A 24,673-nucleotide genomic window follows, 5' to 3' on the forward strand; every position below is an offset into this window, starting at 1 on the left:
TGACATGGTTGGCAAGCCTAGTCACTGTCAGTCGTGTCCCATTGCACAGGCCTTCAGATTGGTCTAGGTTGCGCATTAGCATGATAGTCGCACCAACTTTCAACTTGATAGAATGATTGGGCAATCCAGATGTTTTGAGTGCATTAAGAAACTCGGGTGTGACATGCTCGTATCCATCAAAGTTATTTGCATCATATTTGTCAATAGAATCACTGCTAAAATATTCCTTTTCCTCCCCTACAATATTTATTAAAAAGCACATATTAGGTAAAATCTATTTAAGTATTACTCACATCAATTCTAATTCGACATTTAACTACATAAAATGTTGTATGAATACCTGGAATAAGAGTTGTGATATATTGGTTGATATCATCCACCACCTCAATTGTTGATGCTAAAATTGCACGACTTTGAAGATAGTTGGAGTCAAGATAATTATGAATAAGATCAGGGTATGTATCCTCTACTATAGCTTTAATAGGATCTGAAAAATCTGCCATTTAAAACTTTTCGGGAATACAAATATCAGCATAACCGTCATTGGGCTCGCACATTGTCCCATCACCTATTTGTAGAATCCATTCAGAAAATGCCCTAATGTCTTCTGTTGTAGAAGTAGCTGCACCACTTTGTAACCGCATGTTTTTTGTGAGCTTTAGGACTTTACAATGATCCCAGATATATGAAGAATTGATTGTTGCATAAATAAAATCAGATCTAGTACCTCTTGGTACTACGGGGAGAATTTGCCTGAAGTCACCACCAAAAACAACAACCTTACCTCCAAATATCTTATCTTGACCATGTGTAGTGCCACTCATAATATCTTTCAATGACTTGTCAAGTGCCTCAAAACAATACTTGTTAGCCATAGGAGCCTCATCCCATATTATTAGATCTGTAACTTTGAGAAGCCCAACAATATCATCTTTTTTGTCAATGTTGCAAATAGAAGAATCTAAAGTAGGGACTGGAATCTTAAACCGAGAATGAGCTGTTCTTCCATTAGGTAACAACAAACTTGCAATCCCACTTGATGCAACCGGCAAGACGATTTTTTTCTTAGACCTAAGGGCCGCTGATAAAGTGGTCCACATAAAAGTCTTTCCGGTCCCACCGTATCCATATAAAAAGAACACGCCGCCTCTTTGTTTCTCTACAGCTTCCATGATCTCTTCATAAATGCTTCTTTGCTCATCTATACGGAAATGAAGTCAAATATGATATAAGTACATAAGAATTTGAGACTCAATATTTAAATGTAAACCATAATATAAGAGGCTATTTGTTAGCCATTATACCTGTTAGAGAACCGTATAACCTTGCAAATAGCTGTTGTTGAGCAATAGGATCATATTGACGCTCATCATAAATAAGCCTATTACCCGAGAAGGAAACAACATAATCTTTCGGATATGGCATTGGCTTATAGTCTTTCAATGTTTTGTTGTTATTTTGCAATAGTGTTTCAATAGCCATCAAAGTCAGTTGTTGAAGTTCGTCGTCGGTAAGTGTCAATTCTAAGGATGGTTCCATGAAAAAGTTTAGTTACATTGCTATGGCACTAAATATTCATGTTAAAGTATGAATAAAACAATTGCAGCACTTTGTATATGAGTTAAGCTGATGGACTGAAAGCATGTTCACGGATCTGTTTTAAAAAGAAAAAAAACTACCAGGGACATGTTCATAGTTAGATGCATTGCTTCCTGCATATTGGAACAAATACTACCAGGGACAAGCACAAGTATGAATAATAAAGTTGCAGCACTTGATATATGAGTCAAGCTGATGGACATGATGCATGTGCACGTATCTATTTTAACAAACAAATAATACCAGGGACATGTTCATAGTTAGGTGCATTGCGACTGCATATTGGAACAAAAACAGCAACAAACAATGCAGCATGGTAAATGACAAATAAAGTGAGATTTTACATACAAATACTAATACATACCAGTATGAATATTATTTGACAGTGTTAAAATTGTTAGAACAAAGAAACTATGTATTAGAATATTGGTAATCTTTCAAAGTTATTTTATAGTATAATGAAATTCAACAAAGTTAGTATTGACGGTAAAATAATATAGAGAATTTATACCTTGATTTCTTGCCACCAACCGTTGTTCGTAAAGTATACCATCAGATAAATACTTCCAAGACTTTCTCCATACATGTGCTGGTCGATTCATGGATGAGGACAAAAGCATAGTCACAAATAACTTTCGTAAGAATAAACCTGAACCCCGAACATGTGCCTCTTTGATGGCCTCAATAAATTCTCGATCATCTTGAAGGAAACCCATAGCAAAACATGCCTTTCTAAAAGTCTTATGTTGAACACCATCAACTTTCTTGATGTCATTATAACATAAAGGGCCTTTAACAACAGTTAACATCATTCTTAAATAAAACAATTCACCTGAGCATTGAGGCACCCAACAAAGACGACCAATGGTATACCCTCTTTTCCTTGGCTTCCAACTCCTACTCCGTTTATGATAAACAAATTTAGAAACAAAGTCACCATAAGTTAAAAGCCTTGCCTCTTCAAAACTATTGTTTGCCTCAAACCAAGCTGTAAACATTGATTCGGTAACACTTGGTTTGAGCAGAACATCACCAACTTGCTCGTGATCTCTGTAGTAAACAGAGTGTTCTCCCTCCAAGTGAAAATACATCCTTTCTACTGCTGGTTTTCTTCCGTGTATGGAATATGCAAATATCCTCCGACATGCCTCACTTGGGGAGATGTATCGACAATCCAAATATTGTTTAATTTCGTCAACATTGTTTTTCCCCGAAGTTGCATCCTTGGACTGGCCTTGTATAACAGCAGAAATTCTGTCTGAACCTTTGTTGATGTATTTGAAAAGGTACTTGATAGAAGTACTTTGATTGCACCATTCCATGTTGATGTGTGCTTCGTACTTTAACAACAAACTTGGGTTGTGCGGTACAACATGTCCACTATGAAAGATTATCCCATTTTTTTCAATTGTGTTTCCATTGTTTCTTCTCCTATAAACTGGATACCCATCATGGTCCACTATAGTGTTAGGTTGGAATTTTTTTGGGTAATATTTCAAGCACTTCCCATCTTTCATGCAAATGGACCTCTGATTTGCCAAGCCACAGGGACCATGAACCATATGAGACTTAACCAAATTGTACAGCCTGGGGTGTTGCAAGGGATCAGGAACTTCTGCACTAATGATCCTGTCAATGTCTTCTGGTCGTGGATACTTGTTGGACGGATGCAGAAAGAGTAGTATATGTGCATGTGGCAATCCTCTCTTTTGAAACTCGATGGTGTACATATCTAGTGATAAACAGAATACAAAAGTTAAAAACGCATATGAAACCACATTAGTATTAAAAAGAAGCAAGGGAAAAGTGCTAAGGGACAACTCACATGCAAGTACTTTGCCTAATACACCATTTTTTGTCAAATCCGCAAGCAATTGATCAAACTTGATTTTGAATATTCTTGAAACGATATCCGGTCGATCTTGTGGTTTCAAATGTAGTGGTCCAAGAACTCTATGAATTTCCGGCCAATTAGGATTGCAAGTGAAAGTTATGAACAAATCCGGAAAACCAATCTTACTACAAATAGCCATTCCATCATAGTACAGTTGATCCATAAACCTACGACCACCAACAAAGGACGAAGGCAAAACCACTCTTTTACCGATGCTAGAACCTGCAATTTGACTTTGTTCACCCTCGTCATTAAGAGAATTATACTTGGACACCCTAAGTTTCGGTTGATTCTTGCGAATCCATTCTAATTTTTCAGATTCTAACATCGTGTAACCATCGACAAGAAATTGTTGGAACAACCTTCGTGAAGATAACAAAGTCTTAGGTTCAGCTAACCTTGTTTGAATGCGATATGAGAGCCATTCTCTTATTGTAAGCCTATTTCGTAAGCTATTCTGATAAATCGGCAAGTCTCTATGGGCAATATTAGGTCTATAACCGTCCTCACCATAGGGAAAAACCAAAGGATATTGGAAGGCCATGTAACTTGCATGGAGCTCGTTGATCCGCTTAAGTCCACCTCCTTGGTATTGCATAATTATATCCCTCATTTCTGCTGTGTCAATATCACCGACAACTAAGGCAGCAACTTCAGACACTGTCGGTTGGTTATACACTCGTCCATCCGTGGATCTGTCAGTTATGAGTCTCAACTTCAGGTTTTGAGTATCTGCTTCATTGAACCATTGTTTCGCCATTTTAAAGCTCTTGGCATGAGTATTGTGTTCATACATCATTGTAGATAGTTGTTGTACAACTTCTGGATCAATGTTCTTGGCAGTCCTAAGTAATAAAAGCATAAGGAAATGGTTAACAGTATTATGAATAAGATGCATACATGTGAATCTTAATTTCAGCTGTCTTATACATCTGAATTTCAGTTTATTTTTATAAAAAAACGATTGCATGTTAGTATTATTTATACCTTAGACACTTCATTCGATTGTGGACCTCATTTTCTGTGTCATAAATATATAATTGTGCAAACTTGGGTGTGTCTCCTCGAGAAGGTAACAAACTTCCAATTCGATGGCATGTTTGACCTTGTATCCGTAAAGTTGGTGGTCCACCTCCATTGTTAAAACGATTGTCCAACTTTGCACCTGGCGATGTAAACGCAAACATCATATTGTAAACTCTAATATGTTTTTGAAACTTTCTGCTGACTACGTTATCTTGGTCAAACATCAATTTTGCAAGAACTTCTGGAGGTTGTTTTAGTAGTGGTATTTCAACTTTCCCATTGCAACAACACAGCATAAACTTCGGATTAGCAGAATGGGAACTTTTATTCATCCGTTCTTGATACCACATCATGGATTTACAATAACGACATTCAATGAGCGGGTCCCCTATGTCGTAATAAGCTACATAGTAATGGACAGGAAAAAATTATTATGATATTTGAAAAATAGCAAATGTCTAAAAAATGATATACCTTCAGAAGAATGGGTGTAGTTGTCATGAATTGTAAAAGGTGCCTCGTTATCTTCAGGTTCGGAACAGAAGTCCTCATCGGATAAATAAGCTAACAATGGATGAAAAAGTGTAATATAAAATATATGAACATGTTTCTTATATATTTCTTTATATACAACCGTAAATAAGGTGGGAATATTGAACACAAAACTAATGAGTTTGCAATTGACTCACTTGCAAAAGGGTCGTAATCGCTATCTTCGTCCGAGCCGCTATTAAAATCCAAGGTTACTGCAGGGGTAAAAATAGGACATGCTGGCTCTTTTATTTCAGGTGTTATGCCTTTGGGGGGTAACATTGGTGATGCTTGATCAGAATAATTATGTGGCTATTTCATTGGCCTTCGTTGAGGACGGTTGTTTTTTCTACTGCTACCACTGCTAGTTGATCATATTCATGCATGGAAATGGTTGAAGACATGCATCATCCTTAATGTCGTGAGTTATTGAAAAAATATTATAATTATCATCAACATTGAAGATGGAGCATATATGATATTAAAAACTTGTACCTCGTTGGCTGTTGTGCTACAGATACGTTGACAGCTTCATTAGGGGGATTACTATTCAAATTCATGGCAAGGCTTGGTACTCCCAGTTGCTTCTTAGGCCTGCCACGAACCGGTTTTTTCTTTTCGGTATATCTGTTATAAAATTAGACATAATACGAAAGTCAATAAAAGGTAACCAAACTCTAATTAGTTACATTCTACAGTCATGCATATTTGGTCACATGAACCTTACATGGGATTCTTGGAAGAACTTCCAGGATCATAGAATTGGTTGGTTGAAAAAGTCACCCCATGTTGGGCATTCTCAATTGTAGTTGGTACACCATTCTCATTTGTACAATCAGTAGAAAACTTAGACATTAAATTTGTTCCCAAGGAATCTAAATGGGATGACTTCATGTTATTTCGAAACACATGTCTGGTTATACTCGGTTCAGAATTCTGCATACGCGCACTCAGCATAATCCCTTCTTCGACAATCTGTGCGATAGTCTTTTGATTCTGAGCCGAGGGAGTGATTTCAGACAAAGGTTGTCTCGTTGTGAAGCAATTAGGAGAATATAACGTATCATTGATTGAATCAGGTTGGTTGCAATTTTGTCTCTGACGTTTAGAACGGTTTTCTTTCATAATAAGCGATCGTCGTGCCCTTGCCTTTTTTCCAGAGATATGCAGGTTATTGTTCTCCATAACTTCCTGTGAATTTCTAAACTATCTGCCACACATAATAAAACGGACAATATGTACATAACAATTGTATCGGAATATAATTAATGAGTAGCTGGGCATAACAATCCAATTATCAATCTAAGACAATACTAATGAGATTAAAAAAACAAAGATGCAAACTGATACCAACCTCCTTGCTCCTATTAGTGAAACGTAGTGAATATAACAGAATGCAATAACAATAAAAGTCAACCCTGAATTTCTATGCTCTTTGATTTCAGTACTCTCTATTTCAAATCTATGCAATTGTTATTGTTTAAATATTTTAAAAACACTATTGTAAGTATGAACACAGTGTCAGCAAGTTTACTTGTTATTTTCGAAAAGCCAAAACCAAACCTAAGTTAAAAAAGGCACCAAAATATGTTTTTCCCTCTAAAAATTTGAATCACATTTTTGTTTGAAATGAATATTATTTTAATTACTATGTTAGTAGTATCTAGTTAAAACTTTTTCACAAAATTAGTTACTTTACAACCAAGTGGTGTGATTGCATTCAAATGGCATAAGTGGTTCATATAAATGACAGATTTCCAAGAAACAGATTTGACATATATATTGTGCAGTGAACCGTGTACAGTGATCAGCAACATTGTATAAAGCAATGAATAATATATTACATAATGTGATGTTACACCAAAAAGTAACAAATTGTTGTACCTGTACCGTGTGAAATGAGATGTATTTTCTGCTTTTAGAAGATATACTTGGTACAACTAAGCAAGCTATTTGAAAAAGCAGGAAGCATTTAATCATGAGTTGACATTGTGTATGACTTACTTTATCCAATGCTGCAGAAAGTTGTTGACTGACGACTATGTGTAACACCCTTCTAAACCCCGCGGAAATTAATAAAATAATTCAGAGTAAAACATGAAAACAAGGGTGCCACAATTCAATTTAAAACAAATTATCATAAATCAATTGTCATGCTTCACTTAGGGGCAAATCATCCATTTAACAAAATCATGTTTCTATACAGCGGAACATTAATCAACAGATAAGCATAACATCACCTATGCAATATCTCACAAAATTACTCCAATAACAACAAAATAGAGTATCATCATAAACTCTAAACTAACGTTCCCCCAGTGTTACAATATCAGAGCATGACACCGACGCTATACCAAATAAACTGACTCATGAGCTAATCCTCACCGAGCCAAAAGCCGCTACTCGCCAATCTGAAATCATCAAAGTAAGGGTGAGTCTCATTCACAATTAACAAATGTTATCGAATCATAAACAATAACACGTCATAGTCACATTATTCACCCAATTTCATTATATTCAGATTGTCAGGAAGTACTCATCAACACACAACAACAAATAGAATACATTACCAAAAGACAACACCATAATTCATCCAACAAATCATAACAATTACACCATCATCACATATTATAACATTGGACAATCTTCCATTCATGTTATAATCATACAAGTAGCCTAATGCAAATGCAACTATATGCATGTGGTACCAAAATCTGGGATAACCCAACTCACCGATCCACCATCGTCAAGGATACGGCAACACCCACTCACTAATTCCACACAATGGGAATTAGCTACCACTGATCCACCATCGTCAAGGATCAGCCACATAATGATTATGAATGCATGTATCAACCATAACATGCTTATCACCCACATAAATCAACCAAATGTCATAATCATCAACCACCACAATAATCAATAGCCATACACAGTTATGCTATTTCTCAACCACAATAAAATACATAATTTACATCAACAATATATGTATAACAAACACCAATTACAACCACAACATCATAACAGGTAAATCATTCATTATACAGTGCAACAACGATAACACCCCTCACAATCGTGTACCAAGTACAACAAAGCAACTCATCAACGACAGAGTATTTACCTCATCATTCCTCAAAACACATGATAACCATATTTACCATGAACAACACCCATTTGCACAATTAACAGAAGCAACCACATTATCACAACATACATCATTGCACATATTCAATTATGCACACAACAACCATTGCACCTCATCAGCTATGCAAACCAGAATAAACCACATTTGAAGAAAATGATACTTTTTAAAATAAAATCAAGTTGTCATTGTTTTATTTATTTTATATGGTAGAACATTCAATTTAAGGAACAACGTCCAAAACGGCGTCTAAAACGGACTTACGGTTTGAAAGTTACACATCTTTAACTTTTTACAAGAAAACAGTTATCGCTACAGCACGCGGCGCAACCAGAGTTCGCGGCGCGACCTGAAGCATACAAACACGTTCGCGGCGCCAACCTATGACCGCGGCGCGATGCGAGAAAACAAGTACGCCTTCGCGGCGCGCACCTACCTTCGCGGCGCGAACTGGCAAAACCAGAGATCTCACATCGATTGACAGCATTACGGAATTCATCCCAAAATCCCCAAAACCCAAATCAAGTTATGTCATGAACCTCAAATACCACCATATCAGCCACATACATGTTATAACACAATTATAACACACAAAAGGACCATTCAATCATCATAACAGTCATATAATCGTACAATTCATCACATCATACAATTCCCATCAAAATTATCCCAAAACCCCAATCTAGCATATAACCAATTGACACAAACAATGCATCTAAATCAGTCCCATCATCTATAATACGATAAAAGATATTAACCGGAAGAGTCCCCCCCTTACCTTAACCAAGGATCTTGATTAGCCCTCTTCCTCTTCTGTTCCTCTTTCACGTATCAGCTTTCCAATCTCTCATCTCCTCTGCTCTGCTTTTCACGTTCCTTTTTCCTTTTTCCCAATTTTCCTTATTTTATGAAAAATAGATTTTAATTTAGTAAAAGGCCTACTAACATAACACCCCCTTTTTACTAACACCACATTTGGCCCAATAACCTCCTTTTTCATAATTCTTCAATTAAATCCAATCAAATGCCAAATAATTTCAAATAAATAATTTAATTTCCGATTAAATTAAAATTAGAAAATATGGGGTGTTACAACTCTCCCCCACTAAAAGAGTTTTCGTCCTCGAAAACATACCTCAAGTACCCAGCTCGTATGAGAGTCCTTCACCTGAGTCTCCAGCTCTCAATTAACATTACCATCAGTCAATCCCCAAAAATCCATCTGACATAACCAACAGGAAACCTGTTTCATACATTCAATCCCAGTTCTTGCGTCGCATTTGACTATCCAAAAGTATACCACTCGCTTTATCTCCAAAAAGGTTAACAACAACAGAACATTGAGGTACAACCTATACAATACGCTCAACAAACGAGTAATACAATTACACAATTTATAGTATGATCACACTTGATCAACAATACAGTAATGGATCCCTTCTACCAAACATACCAACCTTAGACACGCTTTTCCATCTGAGCGATAAGGTAATACTTACACTTTTCACCAACCGCTTCCTTCAAGAAACTCAATACTCGTATTCCTATACCATTGAATTCCAATTATCTGACTCCTCTTAAATCACACCAGTAATTATCCAACACGTTACATTCCGCTTTTTCCGCACTACTCTGACTACTCATCACAATCATCTATACCAAATAGATTTCTGAGTTTTACCCGATTCCGACTCTCTTTACTCATTCGTTTCAAGAATCATCCCTCGTCATTCATGGTACTAATCTACCATTTAGCAATCCTTACTCGCATCCAACGAACCAATTCCTGATTTACTTCCTCTATTTAAACATCCTAACCATCAGAACAAGTACACACTCGTCAGCCTCAGTATACCATCGCTTACAAAAAAGCTCAACTAAATCACGCTCTCTACTAAGAATCAAATCAACTCCGTCCTTCATAGAGTGTAATTCCTCATTATATATGGAATTTACAATATCACCTCAATAACAGCACAAAATTATTACAGCATCATATATTATCAATCCTTCGTTTTAATTTCACCGAATACATACTCGTTAACTACGTACAACCGTAATGACATATTCATCATCTCGGAATTTATTCAAAAGAGTTGTAATTCTTCGACACGATATCCTTACATCCACTAGATTCTAAATCCAACATATAGATCAATACATATTCTCTATGCAGGCTTCCGACATATTAATTCCTTACTTCCCGCGAGTAGTACTCATAACACTACTCCACATCACACTTTCGCTGCGCGACTCTGATTACCCGTCTTAAGTCATCATCCACCATGTTGCACTCTTTCATATTCACTTCTTCATAAGTCCACACAACATAGTGAGTGATTATTCTTCACGGCTTAGTATTCATCACATCTTATACCATTAAGGTAACAAAACAAGTTCATCTCATTTATATGATTTCCGTCTACTACCAACAAGAGATTAAGGGTGATCAAGTCCTCAATTTGTCAATAGATAGTTAAAAATCATATTTAAGCATAAACCGTTGTTACTACATAATAGTGTCCTTTCCGGTTTTGTACTCAAACTCATTAACATCGTCATAGTTCAATAATCCACTACGGTGTCCTTCTTCTAGAATATTCTTCTGAAGCTCAAAACATCAGTTACACAAATCCAATCACTCAACCTCATTATATTATTCCCGTCGATTCTGAATTCACCGCCTTTACCTTGGTAATTCAAAGTCAACCTATCGATCAACTCAACATCATCTTTATGACCTTCTCTAATCTCGTTAAGAATACCACTAGTCATCTTCTAGCATATTCAATCTAACACTATTAGGAGTTCCTTCACATACCAACTTAAGTCTCTAAATTGTCCAATTAAATCCAACTCCTTCACCATTAGCACCGACGTATTTAAAGACTTCCTACGCAACACATTAACACAACATTCATAACTCGTGGTTTCACTCCCAATCTCATGACTTCTTTCGCATACCAATATTTTTTTCACTCGGAATCTCAACAAAGTCTTCCTCATATCAATAGGTGTTAGAAATTCTCTACAATTCTTCTTTTATACTTGTCGTTACTTTGGCATCACAAATACGACTTCAACCGTTCTAAAGTTTATTCCACCTTTACTACTAATTCACTTCTCACTAAAATCCATTGGTACTCAAATCATCTTTATGATCGAACATCTCATCAACTTATTCATCAACAACATGTTCTACTCAACTTCGTTTCAAACAATCGCGGTAGTAGGCATTCTTATTCAACAAGTTTCATGCTTCCTTAACCGTCTTCAGAATATCCCCTCATAGGATTAATCTACTGTACTTATAACTTTCCCATAATGTAGAACATAATCTCTCCTCTTCATAGGTTCAAACGGCACGTTAATCCGACACTCGGAACCCGAGATATGAATTTTCCAATCATTGTCCGAAAATGCAACACTGACATCATGCAGCGACACTCTATACGATATATCCAAAACTCCTCAATTGGTAAATTCAATTCTTAAAATTACTTCTCAAAAAAAAACCTTCCAAGTATTCCTTCGATCCATTCAACACTGACACTGACACTGACATCCCGTGCAGTACCAATAAACAAGTCTAGTTATAAGAACAAGAGTAACCGTAACTCTACCTCTTTCCAACGTCATCCTGTCACAATTAAATATTTTACAGCTGCTGCAACTATTTTTATAACAAAGTTCACCTCGTTAGCTTTCCGACGCTTCAAACGGAACTCAATTCGGATGTCCAGAACTTCAGTTATGAATTTTCGAAGTTCCGCAGCTATTCCGCAATTTTCCTGCGTTTTGCTTACGAAAATCTCTCTCCAAAACTCATTCTCTTCAACTCTATCACATTCCAAACAGCCCCTTATCATGTCTCTTTACTTCCAAACATCATTATAACTTGAGCAACACTTCCCATCGCCGAAGCGCAATTTCTGGAACATTACTACATCAATCCTCTTCGCAAACTTGCAGCTGAACCTCTTCTGAGTCGTAAGGCTACTCAACTGACAGCTTCGCAGCACACCAGCAGAGCTGATACATTGCAACTTTCTAATTTCCCTCTCCTACAAATAATCATCAATTGCATATAATCATCCTCCTTCAAGATGCTCCAACTTAATTACCAGCCAAGTCTTAATTCCAAGTCACCTTCGATTCGGAAAACAACAACTCCAACAATGCTTGCATTGTTGCCAACAACAGCCGACTGAATCAATCATCTTACAACTGAAACATAACTGAGAAGTGAAACTTCTCCCCCACTTGTTTCAAACCAACTTCCACAACAAACAACAAAGTACCGACAGTGATTCACTCACATGTCGCGTACCAAGGGATAATATGCCGACAGTATTCAACCGTCGTGCAACTCAACTGACTCGACAATTGGCCGGACGGACCGACCTGCTCTGATACCACTATTGTAACACCCTTCTAAACCCCGCGGAAATTAATAAAATAATTCAGAGTAAAACATGAAAACAAGGGTGCCACAATTCAATTTAAAACAAATTATCATAAATCAATTGTCATGCTTCACTTAGGGGCAAATCATCCATTTAACAAAATCATGTTTCTATACAGCGGAACATTAATCAACAGATAAGCATAACATCACCTATGCAATATCTCACAAAATTACTCCAATAACAACAAAATAGAGTATCATCATAAACTCTAAACTAACGTTCCCCCAGTGTTACAATATCAGAGCATGACACCGACGCTATACCAAATAAACTGACTCATGAGCTAATCCTCACCGAGCCAAAAGCCGCTACTCGCCAATCTGAAATCATCAAAGTAAGGGTGAGTCTCATTCACAATTAACAAATGTTATCGAATCATAAACAATAACACGTCATAGTCACATTATTCACCCAATTTCATTATATTCAGATTGTCAGGAAGTACTCATCAACACACAACAACAAATAGAATACATTACCAAAAGACAACACCATAATTCATCCAACAAATCATAACAATTACACCATCATCACATATTATAACATTGGACAATCTTCCATTCATGTTATAATCATACAAGTAGCCTAATGCAAATGCAACTATATGCATGTGGTACCAAAATCTGGGATAACCCAACTCACCGATCCACCATCGTCAAGGATACGGCAACACCCACTCACTAATTCCACACAATGGGAATTAGCTACCACTGATCCACCATCGTCAAGGATCAGCCACATAATGATTATGAATGCATGTATCAACCATAACATGCTTATCACCCACATAAATCAACCAAATGTCATAATCATCAACCACCACAATAATCAATAGCCATACACAGTTATGCTATTTCTCAACCACAATAAAATACATAATTTACATCAACAATATATGTATAACAAACACCAATTACAACCACAACATCATAACAGGTAAATCATTCATTATACAGTGCAACAACGATAACACCCCTCACAATCGTGTACCAAGTACAACAAAGCAACTCATCAACGACAGAGTATTTACCTCATCATTCCTCAAAACACATGATAACCATATTTACCATGAACAACACCCATTTGCACAATTAACAGAAGCAACCACATTATCACAACATACATCATTGCACATATTCAATTATGCACACAACAACCATTGCACCTCATCAGCTATGCAAACCAGAATAAACCACATTTGAAGAAAATGATACTTTTTAAAATAAAATCAAGTTGTCATTGTTTTATTTATTTTATATGGTAGAACATTCAATTTAAGGAACAACGTCCAAAACGGCGTCTAAAACGGACTTACGGTTTGAAAGTTACACATCTTTAACTTTTTACAAGAAAACAGTTATCGCTACAGCACGCGGCGCAACCAGAGTTCGCGGCGCGACCTGAAGCATACAAACACGTTCGCGGCGCCAACCTATGACCGCGGCGCGATGCGAGAAAACAAGTACGCCTTCGCGGCGCGCACCTACCTTCGCGGCGCGAACTGGCAAAACCAGAGATCTCACATCGATTGACAGCATTACGGAATTCATCCCAAAATCCCCAAAACCCAAATCAAGTTATGTCATGAACCTCAAATACCACCATATCAGCCACATACATGTTATAACACAATTATAACACACAAAAGGACCATTCAATCATCATAACAGTCATATAATCGTACAATTCATCACATCATACAATTCCCATCAAAATTATCCCAAAACCCCAATCTAGCATATAACCAATTGACACAAACAATGCATCTAAATCAGTCCCATCATCTATAATACGATAAAAGATATTAACCGGAAGAGTCCCCCCCTTACCTTAACCAAGGATCTTGATTAGCCCTCTTCCTCTTCTGTTCCTCTTTCACGTATCAGCTTTCCAATCTCTCATCTCCTCTGCTCTGCTTTTCACGTTCCTTTTTCCTTTTTCCCAATTTTCCTTATTTTATGAAAAATAGATTTTAATTTAGTAAAAGGCCTACTAACATAACACCCCCTTTTTACTAACACCACATTTGGCCCAATAACCTCCTTTTTCATAATTCTTCAATTAAATCCAATCAAATGCCAAATAATTTCAAATAAATAATTTAATTTCCGATTAAATTAAAATTAGAAAATATGGGGTGTTACACTATGATCCGGTTTGCAAGGGTATAAAACGACAACCACTCCTTAAAAAGTACGAAATTACATGGAAGGGCTCTGCTGCAAGTTGTTCAAAGTGAGGTTCCCAATGTAAAAGAAATCTCTAACCGGTTCATTGGGCAATGCTGTAACTGCTGTGTTCCTTTAAATGATTCAAAATAGAGCAACATTATTTGAACAATATACTTTGATGTGGTGTTAGTACCGAATCTGTATAGAATTGCAATTCTTAATGTACATTATGGTATACTAAGGAGCTTTACAGAAAATGAGCTATTAAAAATGAGATTTAAAATACCACTACCAAAGTCATGTGATGGTGTGTGTTTTGTATGGCAAACCCAATGCATTATAAATCCCATCAAACTCCCAAAGTCGTGTGAGGTTATACGTATATAATGCCCTCCATCACATGAAAAGGCAAAAAAATGTTCTTGGATTAAAGCAATATAAAGTGCATGTACAAAAGCTATATAAAATGCCATCAAGTCATATGAAAAGCCAGCAAGTGGATTAACCAAACAGAGTCATTACAAATTAGAGTCATTACAAAATAGAGTCATTACAAAATAGAGTCATTACAAAATAGAGTCATTACAAAATACTAAGATCAATTGTTTAGTGGCTTACTTTGGATCATCATGCAATAGAAAGCATAGTTACACCCATAAAACAGGTGGAATACAAAAAAGGGCGGATGAAATCAGTACTAATATATTGTGAAATAACAATGCAGCAAAAAAAGATCCACTTCTGAATTTATAACCCAAGATTACTCCTTCTTGATATGCTTGATCTTTCTTCCAGGCTTAGCCTTAGTAGCAGATTGTTTAGGAGTCAGATCTTCAGCCTCAATCATCTCATTAACTGATGTTGTTATAGCTCCCCTCTTGGCCGGTGTGCTGCTGGAGCTTGCAGAAGGACTCCAAGCATGGTTTGCAGCAGACGAAGGTTGAGGAGATATCGAAGCTTCAGCAGAAAGTGTCATCTAAGGATGAAATAAATTTTAGTTAATGGGAGTAAATGTATACAAAGTGTAAATAAGTCTGCATGCATTAGTCCCTTACAATAGGTTCATTTGGATTATCATTTGGATCAGAATTGAAGACCTCCAAAACAGGAGCATTTGAGGTATGCTGATAACAAAGTTTAAATCAGAATCACATATAAAGGAACAACCAAAAAAACTTCTTAGATTAAAAGAACATGTATTTACCTCATCCGGGGTTAGGTAGCTCTTAAGTTTGTTGTAAACATTATCCTCATTAAGTATTGTCACAATTGAAAATTGTTTGTAAGATGATTGAAATTTGACACGGAACGCCATTTCCTTATTCAACAAAATGTCAACTTGAGTCGGCCATGTTTTTGGGTTGTCTTCTCCATTCTATGCAATCAAGAAAGCCATGAGGTTTGATCAAGACGCTATATGTAGTGAGCTATAAAATTAAGCATTTATAATACAAACAACATGACTCACCGCTATCATGAGCTGTCTTAACTCTTTAGCAGACAGTTTAGTATATGGGACACAATCCTTATCCCAAAAGACAAAGGTTCCATCAAAGCCATCATATTCAACTTCAACTTCTATTTTGAACCTATCAATCAACAAATAAGAATTATTTACAGGTTGGTATGAAATAAAATGGAATTTAGAAATAAGAAGTTAGTTTAAAAAAAGGGCTCACTTAGTAATTGGTTCAACATCTTTAACTCCACAGTGACACTCAACTTTCCCTCCAACCGACTTGATAGAAGTCCTACATCCTGGACAACACTCAAAAAACCATCCAAACCTTGAAGCCTTGAATCGTTTGGTAGTTCCAATAGTAGTTGCAAAACAATCCTAAAATGAGTAATTCAAAACTGTCAAACAATTAATACTAAAATGTTGGATAATAGTTTGAAATTAAAAAACAACAACAAAAACAAAAAGAAAGAAATACCTTTCCTCCTTCAAAAATGTCACGGATAGTCCTGACCTCATTACGGCTAGTCCAATTCTGGTTTGTGGATTGAATGGATGAATCACAGGTTAGTGATAGAGAAAGATTGGATGTATTTGACAAATCAGCTGCTCCAAAACTGTAACATATAAAGAACAGGGATATAATGAGACTTTCAATTGAAATGAGACTTTAAAGTGAAATGATACTATATAAAGCACAGGGATAAACTTGGTTTTGAAGGTTTCCACTTGTGGATGGTCTAAGTTAATCAGCAGTTTCGAGCCATTCCAAGCATTAGATAGACTTGGTAATCCAGATACTGCACCAATGTTTGAAAGCAGGTTGTAATGTTAAGTGGTAGCACACAAAAGTTGAAATAATATGTATTAGTGGGATAATAAAAAACATCCAGACCTGCATTTGGCTTACACCAAGCATGAGTCAAAATGATAATTGTGGGACCAACATTTTTGCCAATAGTAGTGTAGTCCATGAATTGTTTGCTAAAATCACCCCATAAAGCAACCTCAATGGCATTTCCTCCAACGTCACGTAAGGTGATATTGGTAAAAGACTTCTTACCGCCACCTCCCATTTGTGTCTTCACAACATCTGGCAAGACACCAATAACATCTATTTCAAAGAAGGGTGAGTCATTAGGTTATTCAAAATAGAAAGCTCATTAATGATAAACAACAAAAACAGCATGAAATAACTAACCATAGAGCATGTCAGGCTTGAAATGTCCATTGAGAAAGTTTTCAATGGCATGGAAGTTGAATTTGTGCAGTGGGATGTCCGGTATGTCCACCTTGGTGAGAGTAATTCCTCCATTAAAGAGAATCTTGAGAGGGTTCGAACACACTTTAAAAGGGCCATCATTAACCACAGGATCCCCATTATACAGATAATATGTTGCATGCTCTATGATCTGCTCTATCCAATCCTTAAAATCCCAACGGCTAGTTGTCAAATGTATTTGGTCACCCTGTGTTTTTTAGGAGAAATAATCAGCAGGATAACATAAATCATTCAAAGCTGTAATGATAAAAGCCATACCGTTCCATCTTGTATAACCAACTCTAGGTGTTGATACCCTGCTTTTTCTGTAACAATCCACATGTCAACAACCCTGATGTGCATTTTTCACACTTGGTTCCCTTGGACCAGGTCCTTAATGAGAATAGGCGCCCTAGACATTGTGCGCGTTTCTAAATGAGGTAAATATGTTAAACCACAATAGACACTATGTAAGAATAGCTAAAAGCCATCCATTCAAGACATACTGAAAACACAAATAAACAAAGCCAAAAAAGTATGATATTTGAAGAAACCAAACCAGAAAAGTGTACATTTTGAAGAAACCAAACCAGAAAAGTATGATATTTAAAAAAAAATGTAAACAACACACAACTCGTTAAAAAAAACATGAAAGGCTGCGTCTTTACGGTAAACGACTGAAACCAGAACAGAAAGAAAACATTTTGGAAAAAAGATATGAAGAAATGAAGAAAGAAATAAAACATTTTGGAATACCCAGAAAAGCAATATAAGAAGAAAACCCAGATTTCGAAGATATGAAAAAAGCACGGACAATCGTTAGATTTCGAAGCAAAAAAAGGAAGAAAAGGAAGAATCGTAAGATTTCGAAGAAAGATATGTAAACTACAAACATTGAAAAGGAAGGAAAAAAAGGTAAACAACAATATCAGGAGCAATGTCTTACCCGGGTCTGTTCTTCAGCTAAGGAGTTGTGCAGAGAAGGAAAGGCTAATGAGAGAGAAATGTTGACAATGTTTGAAGAAGTAGGAGGGGTCGTTTGCTTATGTTGGAGGGAAATAGATTGAAAACTCTGGACCAATTAGAATTGAGCACTTGTTGATTTGGGTGATAAAAGTAGGAACTTTCCATAACATATTTAGTTGATTACGTTTTAATCCAATTGGTAGTGCAAATGAAATTTAGTGAAGGGTAATTTGGGTAGTTTGGGCAATCTCTTAGTAAAGGCTTGATAGTAGATGTGACATCCCATTGTATGTTGAAAATTTTTAAAATACTCTGATTTTTGCTTATAATTACCGGGTAGAATTAGGGTGTTACACAAGGTATGTGTTTCGTTCTCTCGGTTGTGATTATTATTTTCGAAAAGATACGTTTTCGCTTTCTCGATTGAAACAAGACAATATTTTTGAGTTAACAGATATGTTTAAGCAACATAACATTTTTAAGTAGCAAGATCGGTTCCAGATCTGTGTGTTTCAATTTTCAGTGTGTGTTTACATTTTGTTTCCATTTCGTTTCGTTTTATTTTCAGTTCACCGTTCACTTGTTGTGTTTTATCCACTGCAGCTTTCGGTCTCTCAATAAAACCTCACACATTCTCAAGCTATTGTTCCTCTCTCTTTGTTTTTTAATAGGCAATGGGATTCAAAAAGGAGTATAAGGGATACTCCACCCGAATACAAAACGGAAAACATCTATTACACAAAACAAGTGAGAGGTAGAATATTCTAAACATGAAAGTTACAATTACTCCCAAGTTTATGACTAGAATATAACCACTTTCAAGAATTGAGAATGATCTCCAACATACATTCAGTAAAGCTAAATAATCCATTCTTGAAAATGATCGCACTACGCCTTACCCAAACACACCACACCGTTGCTAACCAAATAACCACAACAATTTCCCTTTTGGCTAGAACTCTCATCTTCTCAGAGACAAAAGGGAATCCCTCAAACTCCTCCAAGGATAAATCCGCAATGGGACCAATCCACTCAAAGACCTTCTTTCAAATAGCCACCACTACACGACATCCCCCTAAAATATGGGATAAACACTCCTCCTCCATCGAACAAAACACACAGAGCAAGTCACTAATATCCAAAATGCCCCTCTTGTGCAATTGATCCTTAGTAGCTATTCTATTATGAATAATCCTCCAACCAAAAAAAAGAGTTTTAGACGGCGCTTTTACCTTCCAAATAAGAGAAGAAGCTTTAACAACATTAGAATTGAGAGGTGGTTTGACAACTTTGCTTTGAACCACTTGTAATAAGTCTTAACGGTGAACACTCTCTCTTGATTGATGTTCCAAACGAATTCATCCTTAGAAAAGTCCGTCAGAACCACATGGGAGATGTAATCACTGAGCTCTTGCCACGGAAATACAGCACTGTCGCTGCTATCCTGGAGTATCGCGTCAGCATTCCAGGCCCAGCCTGAAACAGAATGCGAACCAGCCTCTGCAACCGTGATATAATCGTTACACGCCAATGCATACAGCTCTGGAAAGGCCATCAGCAGCAGCTGTGTATCGGCCCAGCAATTGTACCAAAAGGGCAAGTCTAAGCCATTCCCGACAGTGCACACCACAACCCCTGAAAAGTTTTGATTCAATAGAGAAATATAATTATCAGATAAAAGAATGTCCCTCCATTATATTGAGTCAATTTTCTCAACCACGGAAATATCGCCAATGAGAACCTTCCTCTTCACATTGTCGTATCTAGAAGTAAGAATTCCACGTCAAACAACCTCTTCATCCGATAAAATCCTCCATTTCCATTTACTAAGTAACGCGACGTTCATCACCTCCACATTCTTAACCCCTAAACCTCCTTCTTCTCGAGTTTTACACACGGTGTCCCAACTCAGCCAATATATGGATCTTTTTATTTCACTCCTGTTCCAAACTTACTTTGAATAGCCGTAATCTCTTTAAGAATCTTTGATGGCGCTTTCTAGAAAGAAAGAGAATAAATGGGAATGGCGTTTATAACGGAATTGATTAAGCATACTCGAACTGCAATATTAAGATGCACTCTCTTCCAAACGGTTATTCTATTCTTCAAAGCCAAAATCAAATCCCTCCACATAGAAAGCTTCCTCGGGCTATCGCCCACCCTAACACCAAGGAATTTAAACGGGAGCCTATCGACATTGCAAGATAGAAAGGTTGACGCCGCATCAAGTTACCATTCACCCACATTGATACCATAAATATTGCTTTTATGGAAGTTAAGCCTCAAACCCGACATTAACTCAAAGACCCTAAGAATCGATTTCATACTCCACAAATTCGCGATATCTCCTTCCGCCAAAATAATGGTGTCATCCGCAAATTGGAGCATACTAACCTCCTCCACATCGTTAATCTTAAACCCTCGAAAATCACCAATAGCAATAGTCTTTCTCATTAAAGTCGTGAGCACCTCTGTTACCAAAACAAACAAGAAAGGAGATAAAAGGTCTCCTTGGTGAAGCCCCTTTTCAACCTTAAAGTCCTTAGTGATACTACCATTGATGAGGACCGACATATCACTAGAAAAAATGCTACCGTCCATCCATCTTAACCATTTAGCACCAAAGCCCATCTTTGTTAGCACATATTTCAAAAAATTCCAACTAACTCGATAGGCTTTTTCAAAATCAACCTTCAAAACAACACAACTCCGTTTTTCTCTTTTTGCTAAATCCAACACCTCATTCACAACCAAAACTCCATCCGCAATGTTTCTACCCGTATCAAATGTCGTTTGATTACTTGATACCAACCCCCCTATAACACATCTCAACCTTCGCGCCAAGAGATTAGAAAGAATCTTATACAAACAACCTACAAGACAAATCGGCCTATATTCGGACAAAGATTGAGGATTCTTTACTTTAGGAATTAGATCAATGAAGGACGATGTGCATCCCTTCGTGAGCCTAGCCTTATCATAAAAATCCTTCACAAATATAACAACGTCGCCCTTAACCGTTTCCCAACATTGTTGAAAAAACTCAAGGGTATAGCCATCCGCGGTCCAGGACTCTTATTGCCATCGCAATCCCAAACCGCCAACTTAACTTCCTCTTCTAAAAACGGTCTTTCCAACCACAATCTATCCACCTCACTCAAATAATTAAGAGCCAAACCCTCCGGAACAGCCCTATTAAAATCTTCTTCTTTGAAAAAAATTTCAAAATGAATTTTTACCTCCACTTTCACCTCTTCAACACCTTCCACCCTCCCATCTGCCCCCTCCAACACCGAAATTGCATTCTTACTATGTCTCTCCTTTAAGGAGTTATGAAAAAATCGCATGTTCTTATCATCGTCCTTCAACCAAAGTTGTCTAGAATTTAGCCTTAACATGCTTTCTTTCACAGATAAACTCTTCCATAGCTCTCTAGTAGATTCCCTTCTAAAATCAACCAAAGAATCAATATTACCCCCAAAATTGTCCACCAACAGCGAGTCCAACTCATTGATGTTTTTCACCTCCTTATGCACCTTTAAATCAATCCATCCGAAAACCTCATGATTCCAAGATTTTTAAGCCGCTCTTTCAAACGATTAAGCTTCTCAAACAAAACAAAATTCCCCTACCTTCAATTTTCAACATCGGCCATTCTCACTACAAAAAATCCTTTGTATAGCCAGGGATATTTGCCAGGGGTAAAACCCCTAACTAAAAAATAAGGTTGCTTAGGGTTAAACCCCTCGCAATGTACAAACTTTAAAAAAATAAAAATAAATTATGTTGTATGGGTCTACCCCTCGAAAATATTAGAGAGATAAAATTTTGTATTTTTTAAAAAATACATTGCGAGGGGTACCCCAAAAAACTAAAAAGGTAAAGCATTATTTTATCAATGGTCAGATAAAGTAGACATTTGCCAGGGGTAACCCCAAGCGAATTGAAAAAGTAGTCTCATCCATTAATTGTGGCAGACTGGCGTGACAAATTTATGTTTTCAAAGCGGCACATTTGTGGCAGACTAGCGTGCCAATTTGACAGGGGAGCCCCATCAACAACTACATTTCTTACCCACCTCTCTCAATCTAGTATATTACATCTCTTCTTCCTCTCAGCTTTCACTAAAATTCTGAAAACCATCAAATTCACACCCTTATTCTATCAACTATTATATCAAAAATATCAAGTAATCATTTTATTTCAATGATTCAATTTTATATTTACTTTATTTTCAAGAGTTAATTATAATGTTATTTTTTTTAATGTTTGGGATTCATGTATCAATTAGGTTCTCTAGTGGAGTAAAATTTTGGAGTAAAGCTTCAAATTTTGCAGCAAATTTATCCATTTATTTCAGGTGCAATTTTTTTTTAAAGATAAAATATAATAGTTTGTGGTAGTTGTAAATATATGTGTGGTTGCTATGACTATGTGAAATTTTTTAAAGCGGTATATGTTTTTGAAATTTTTGAAAGTAGTATATATTCATGCCGCTATATCCATCGCCTGTTGTATGTTGATTTTCTTTCGTTCCTCTAGTAACTTTAGTAGATTTGTATTATTTATTTTTAAAAAAGGTATATTTTTATATACTTTAAAAAATGTATATTTATATTTTAGAAATTAATATTTATTACATTTATATACTATAAACAATTTACTTTTAAAAAAGTATTTTTTTAAATAAAATATTTTTAAAATTAATATTCATAAATAGTATTTTTTTTTTTTTTTGATAAACAACTTTGTATTAAAGAGCACAAGGGGTGCCAACCCAAATACAAAAGAAAACACACAACAAGCCAAAGCAAACCCAACTAAAATCCCACCAAAGAAGACGGGTTAGCCAACCACATGCCCTGATCACACTCAAGGCCTTTGTTAGCAATAAACAAAAACCATTCCCACCCCATTGATTGAATACAATTCACCACCCCCGACACATCCCAAACCTTATTGGAAAATATCAACTCATTCCTAGCTCTTCAAATATTCCACGAAATTAATAACCAGAAAAAGAAGACAAAAGGCGCACGCACACACACCTCCAAACAGTCAGCAAAACGATCAATAACGTCAAGCTCCAAGTTTCCTACTCCAATGTCCATCTCTTCTCCTAGAAGCCAATGCAGCACCATCTTCCAAATCTTGCCAGATTCAGCACACATAAGGAACAAATGCTCTTTAGATTCAGTAGCATTGTTGCATAACGGACATAACACTTGATCTCCTCCATGAAGAACCCCTCTTCGCCATAACTCATCTTTAGTAGGAATACTATTGAGAATAAACCGCCATCCGAAGCACTTGATATTTTCCGGAACCTTTGCCCTCCACACACTATGAGTAGCCTGCACCTTAAATTCCCCCAAACTATTAACCCCACTCAACGTTGAATACAATCGTTTATACGCGTCTTTGACTGAAAATTCTTCGTTGTCGCTGCCCCAATCAACCGAACCATCATCATTACGCGACACAACATCTAAAAACCATAATTGATCATTTCTTTTGCTCCTACAAACTGCCCTAATATCACGCCACCAGAGAGAAGATTTTTTCAATCTATAGTTCGATATGTTGTCAGGAATACGATGCTCACTATTGCCATATCTAAACATCATAATATCAGACCACACACACTGCCTATCCACAATACAATGCCATCCCCACTAGCTGATCAAAGCAATATTGAACAATTCTACATTCTTCACACCCAAACCTCCATCATCTTTGGACAAGCAAACCTTGTCCCAACTAACCCACGCCATCCTCCTTTTGTCCTCCTTCGGTTTACCCCACAAAAACGATCGTTGAATTCTAGTGATTTCCTCCCACACCACCCTAGGAGCTTTGAAGAAAGATAACTAGAAAATCGGAATATTGTTAAGGACCGAATTTAAAAGTGTTACCTTGCCACCGAGAGATAAATGCCTTCCCTGCCAAGAATTTAACCTCTTTTTACGATTGTTGAATAACGGCTTCCAAGTATCCTTCCTTCGATGATTGGCACCCACCGGTAAGCCCAAGAACAGAAACGGCATGCTGCCAATTATGCACGGAAGGAAAGTAGCCGCTGCAAGTAACGCATCATTCCCAACATTGATACCGAACAACCTACTTTTGTTGAAGTTAACACTCAAACCAGATAC

The 24,673-nt window shown here is 36.7% G+C and overlaps 3 protein-coding genes across 3 annotated transcripts; all 3 read right to left on the reverse strand.

Annotated features, from left to right (window-relative positions):
- Positions 1 to 503: 503 nt before the first annotated feature.
- Positions 504 to 6,235, reverse strand: LOC131640213 (uncharacterized). Its single transcript, XM_058910624.1, has 10 exons — positions 5,778 to 6,235; positions 5,546 to 5,677; positions 5,209 to 5,246; positions 4,994 to 5,083; positions 4,481 to 4,922; positions 2,111 to 4,338; positions 1,843 to 1,874; positions 1,680 to 1,731; positions 1,305 to 1,523; positions 504 to 1,201 (listed from the first exon to the last, which is right to left on the reverse strand). Exons 1-10 carry the CDS (start codon positions 6,233 to 6,235, stop codon positions 504 to 506), a joined length of 4,389 nt encoding a protein of 1,462 aa, XP_058766607.1.
- A 9,357-nt stretch (positions 6,236 to 15,592) lies between these two features.
- LOC131640214 (uncharacterized) lies at positions 15,593 to 17,915 on the reverse strand. Its single transcript, XM_058910625.1, has 10 exons — positions 17,832 to 17,915; positions 17,493 to 17,760; positions 17,187 to 17,405; positions 17,001 to 17,091; positions 16,770 to 16,908; positions 16,512 to 16,669; positions 16,301 to 16,421; positions 16,037 to 16,207; positions 15,888 to 15,956; positions 15,593 to 15,808 (listed from the first exon to the last, which is right to left on the reverse strand). The coding sequence occupies exons 1-10, from the start codon at positions 17,913 to 17,915 to the stop codon at positions 15,593 to 15,595; spliced, it is 1,536 nt and encodes a 511-aa protein (XP_058766608.1).
- A 1,831-nt stretch (positions 17,916 to 19,746) lies between these two features.
- Positions 19,747 to 21,149, reverse strand: LOC131640215 (uncharacterized). The gene is made up of 4 exons (XM_058910626.1): positions 20,752 to 21,149; positions 20,574 to 20,679; positions 20,474 to 20,516; positions 19,747 to 20,153 (listed from the first exon to the last, which is right to left on the reverse strand). The coding sequence occupies exons 1-4, from the start codon at positions 21,147 to 21,149 to the stop codon at positions 19,747 to 19,749; spliced, it is 954 nt and encodes a 317-aa protein (XP_058766609.1).
- Between the last annotated feature and the right edge of the window lie 3,524 nt (positions 21,150 to 24,673).

This window comes from Vicia villosa, unplaced genomic scaffold, assembly GCF_029867415.1.
Source record: "Vicia villosa cultivar HV-30 ecotype Madison, WI unplaced genomic scaffold, Vvil1.0 ctg.003000F_1_1, whole genome shotgun sequence".
Classification (NCBI taxonomy): domain Eukaryota; kingdom Viridiplantae; phylum Streptophyta; class Magnoliopsida; order Fabales; family Fabaceae; genus Vicia; species Vicia villosa.

Bases quoted from the DNA above. Each gene is read 5' to 3' on its own strand.
- LOC131640213 (XM_058910624.1), bottom strand. From the start codon at position 6,235: ATGGAGAACAATAACCTGCATATCTCTGGAAAAAAGGCAAGGGCACGA. The intron at 4,923-4,993 runs GTATATCATTTT...ATTACTATGTAG, and splicing joins CTACACCCATTCTTCTGAAG to CTTATTACGACATAGGGGAC. The intron at 1,202-1,304 runs GTATAATGGCTA...ATTTCCGTATAG, and splicing joins GTTATACGGTTCTCTAACAG to ATGAGCAAAGAAGCATTTAT.
- LOC131640214 (XM_058910625.1), bottom strand. From the start codon at position 17,915: ATGCACATCAGGGTTGTTGACATGTGGATTGTTACAGAAAAAGCAGGG. The intron at 16,670-16,769 runs GTATTTCTTTCT...TACTCATTTTAG, and splicing joins ACATTTTTGAAGGAGGAAAG to GATTGTTTTGCAACTACTAT. The intron at 16,422-16,511 runs GTGAGCCCTTTT...GTTGATTGATAG, and splicing joins GATGTTGAACCAATTACTAA to GTTCAAAATAGAAGTTGAAG.
- LOC131640215 (XM_058910626.1), bottom strand. From the start codon at position 21,149: ATGGGCTTTGGTGCTAAATGGTTAAGATGGATGGACGGTAGCATTTTT. The intron at 20,680-20,751 runs GTAACTTGATGC...CCTTGGTGTTAG, and splicing joins GGTATCAATGTGGGTGAATG to GGTGGGCGATAGCCCGAGGA. The intron at 20,154-20,473 runs GTAAGTTTGGAA...AAAACTTTTCAG, and splicing joins AGAGATTACGGCTATTCAAA to GGGTTGTGGTGTGCACTGTC.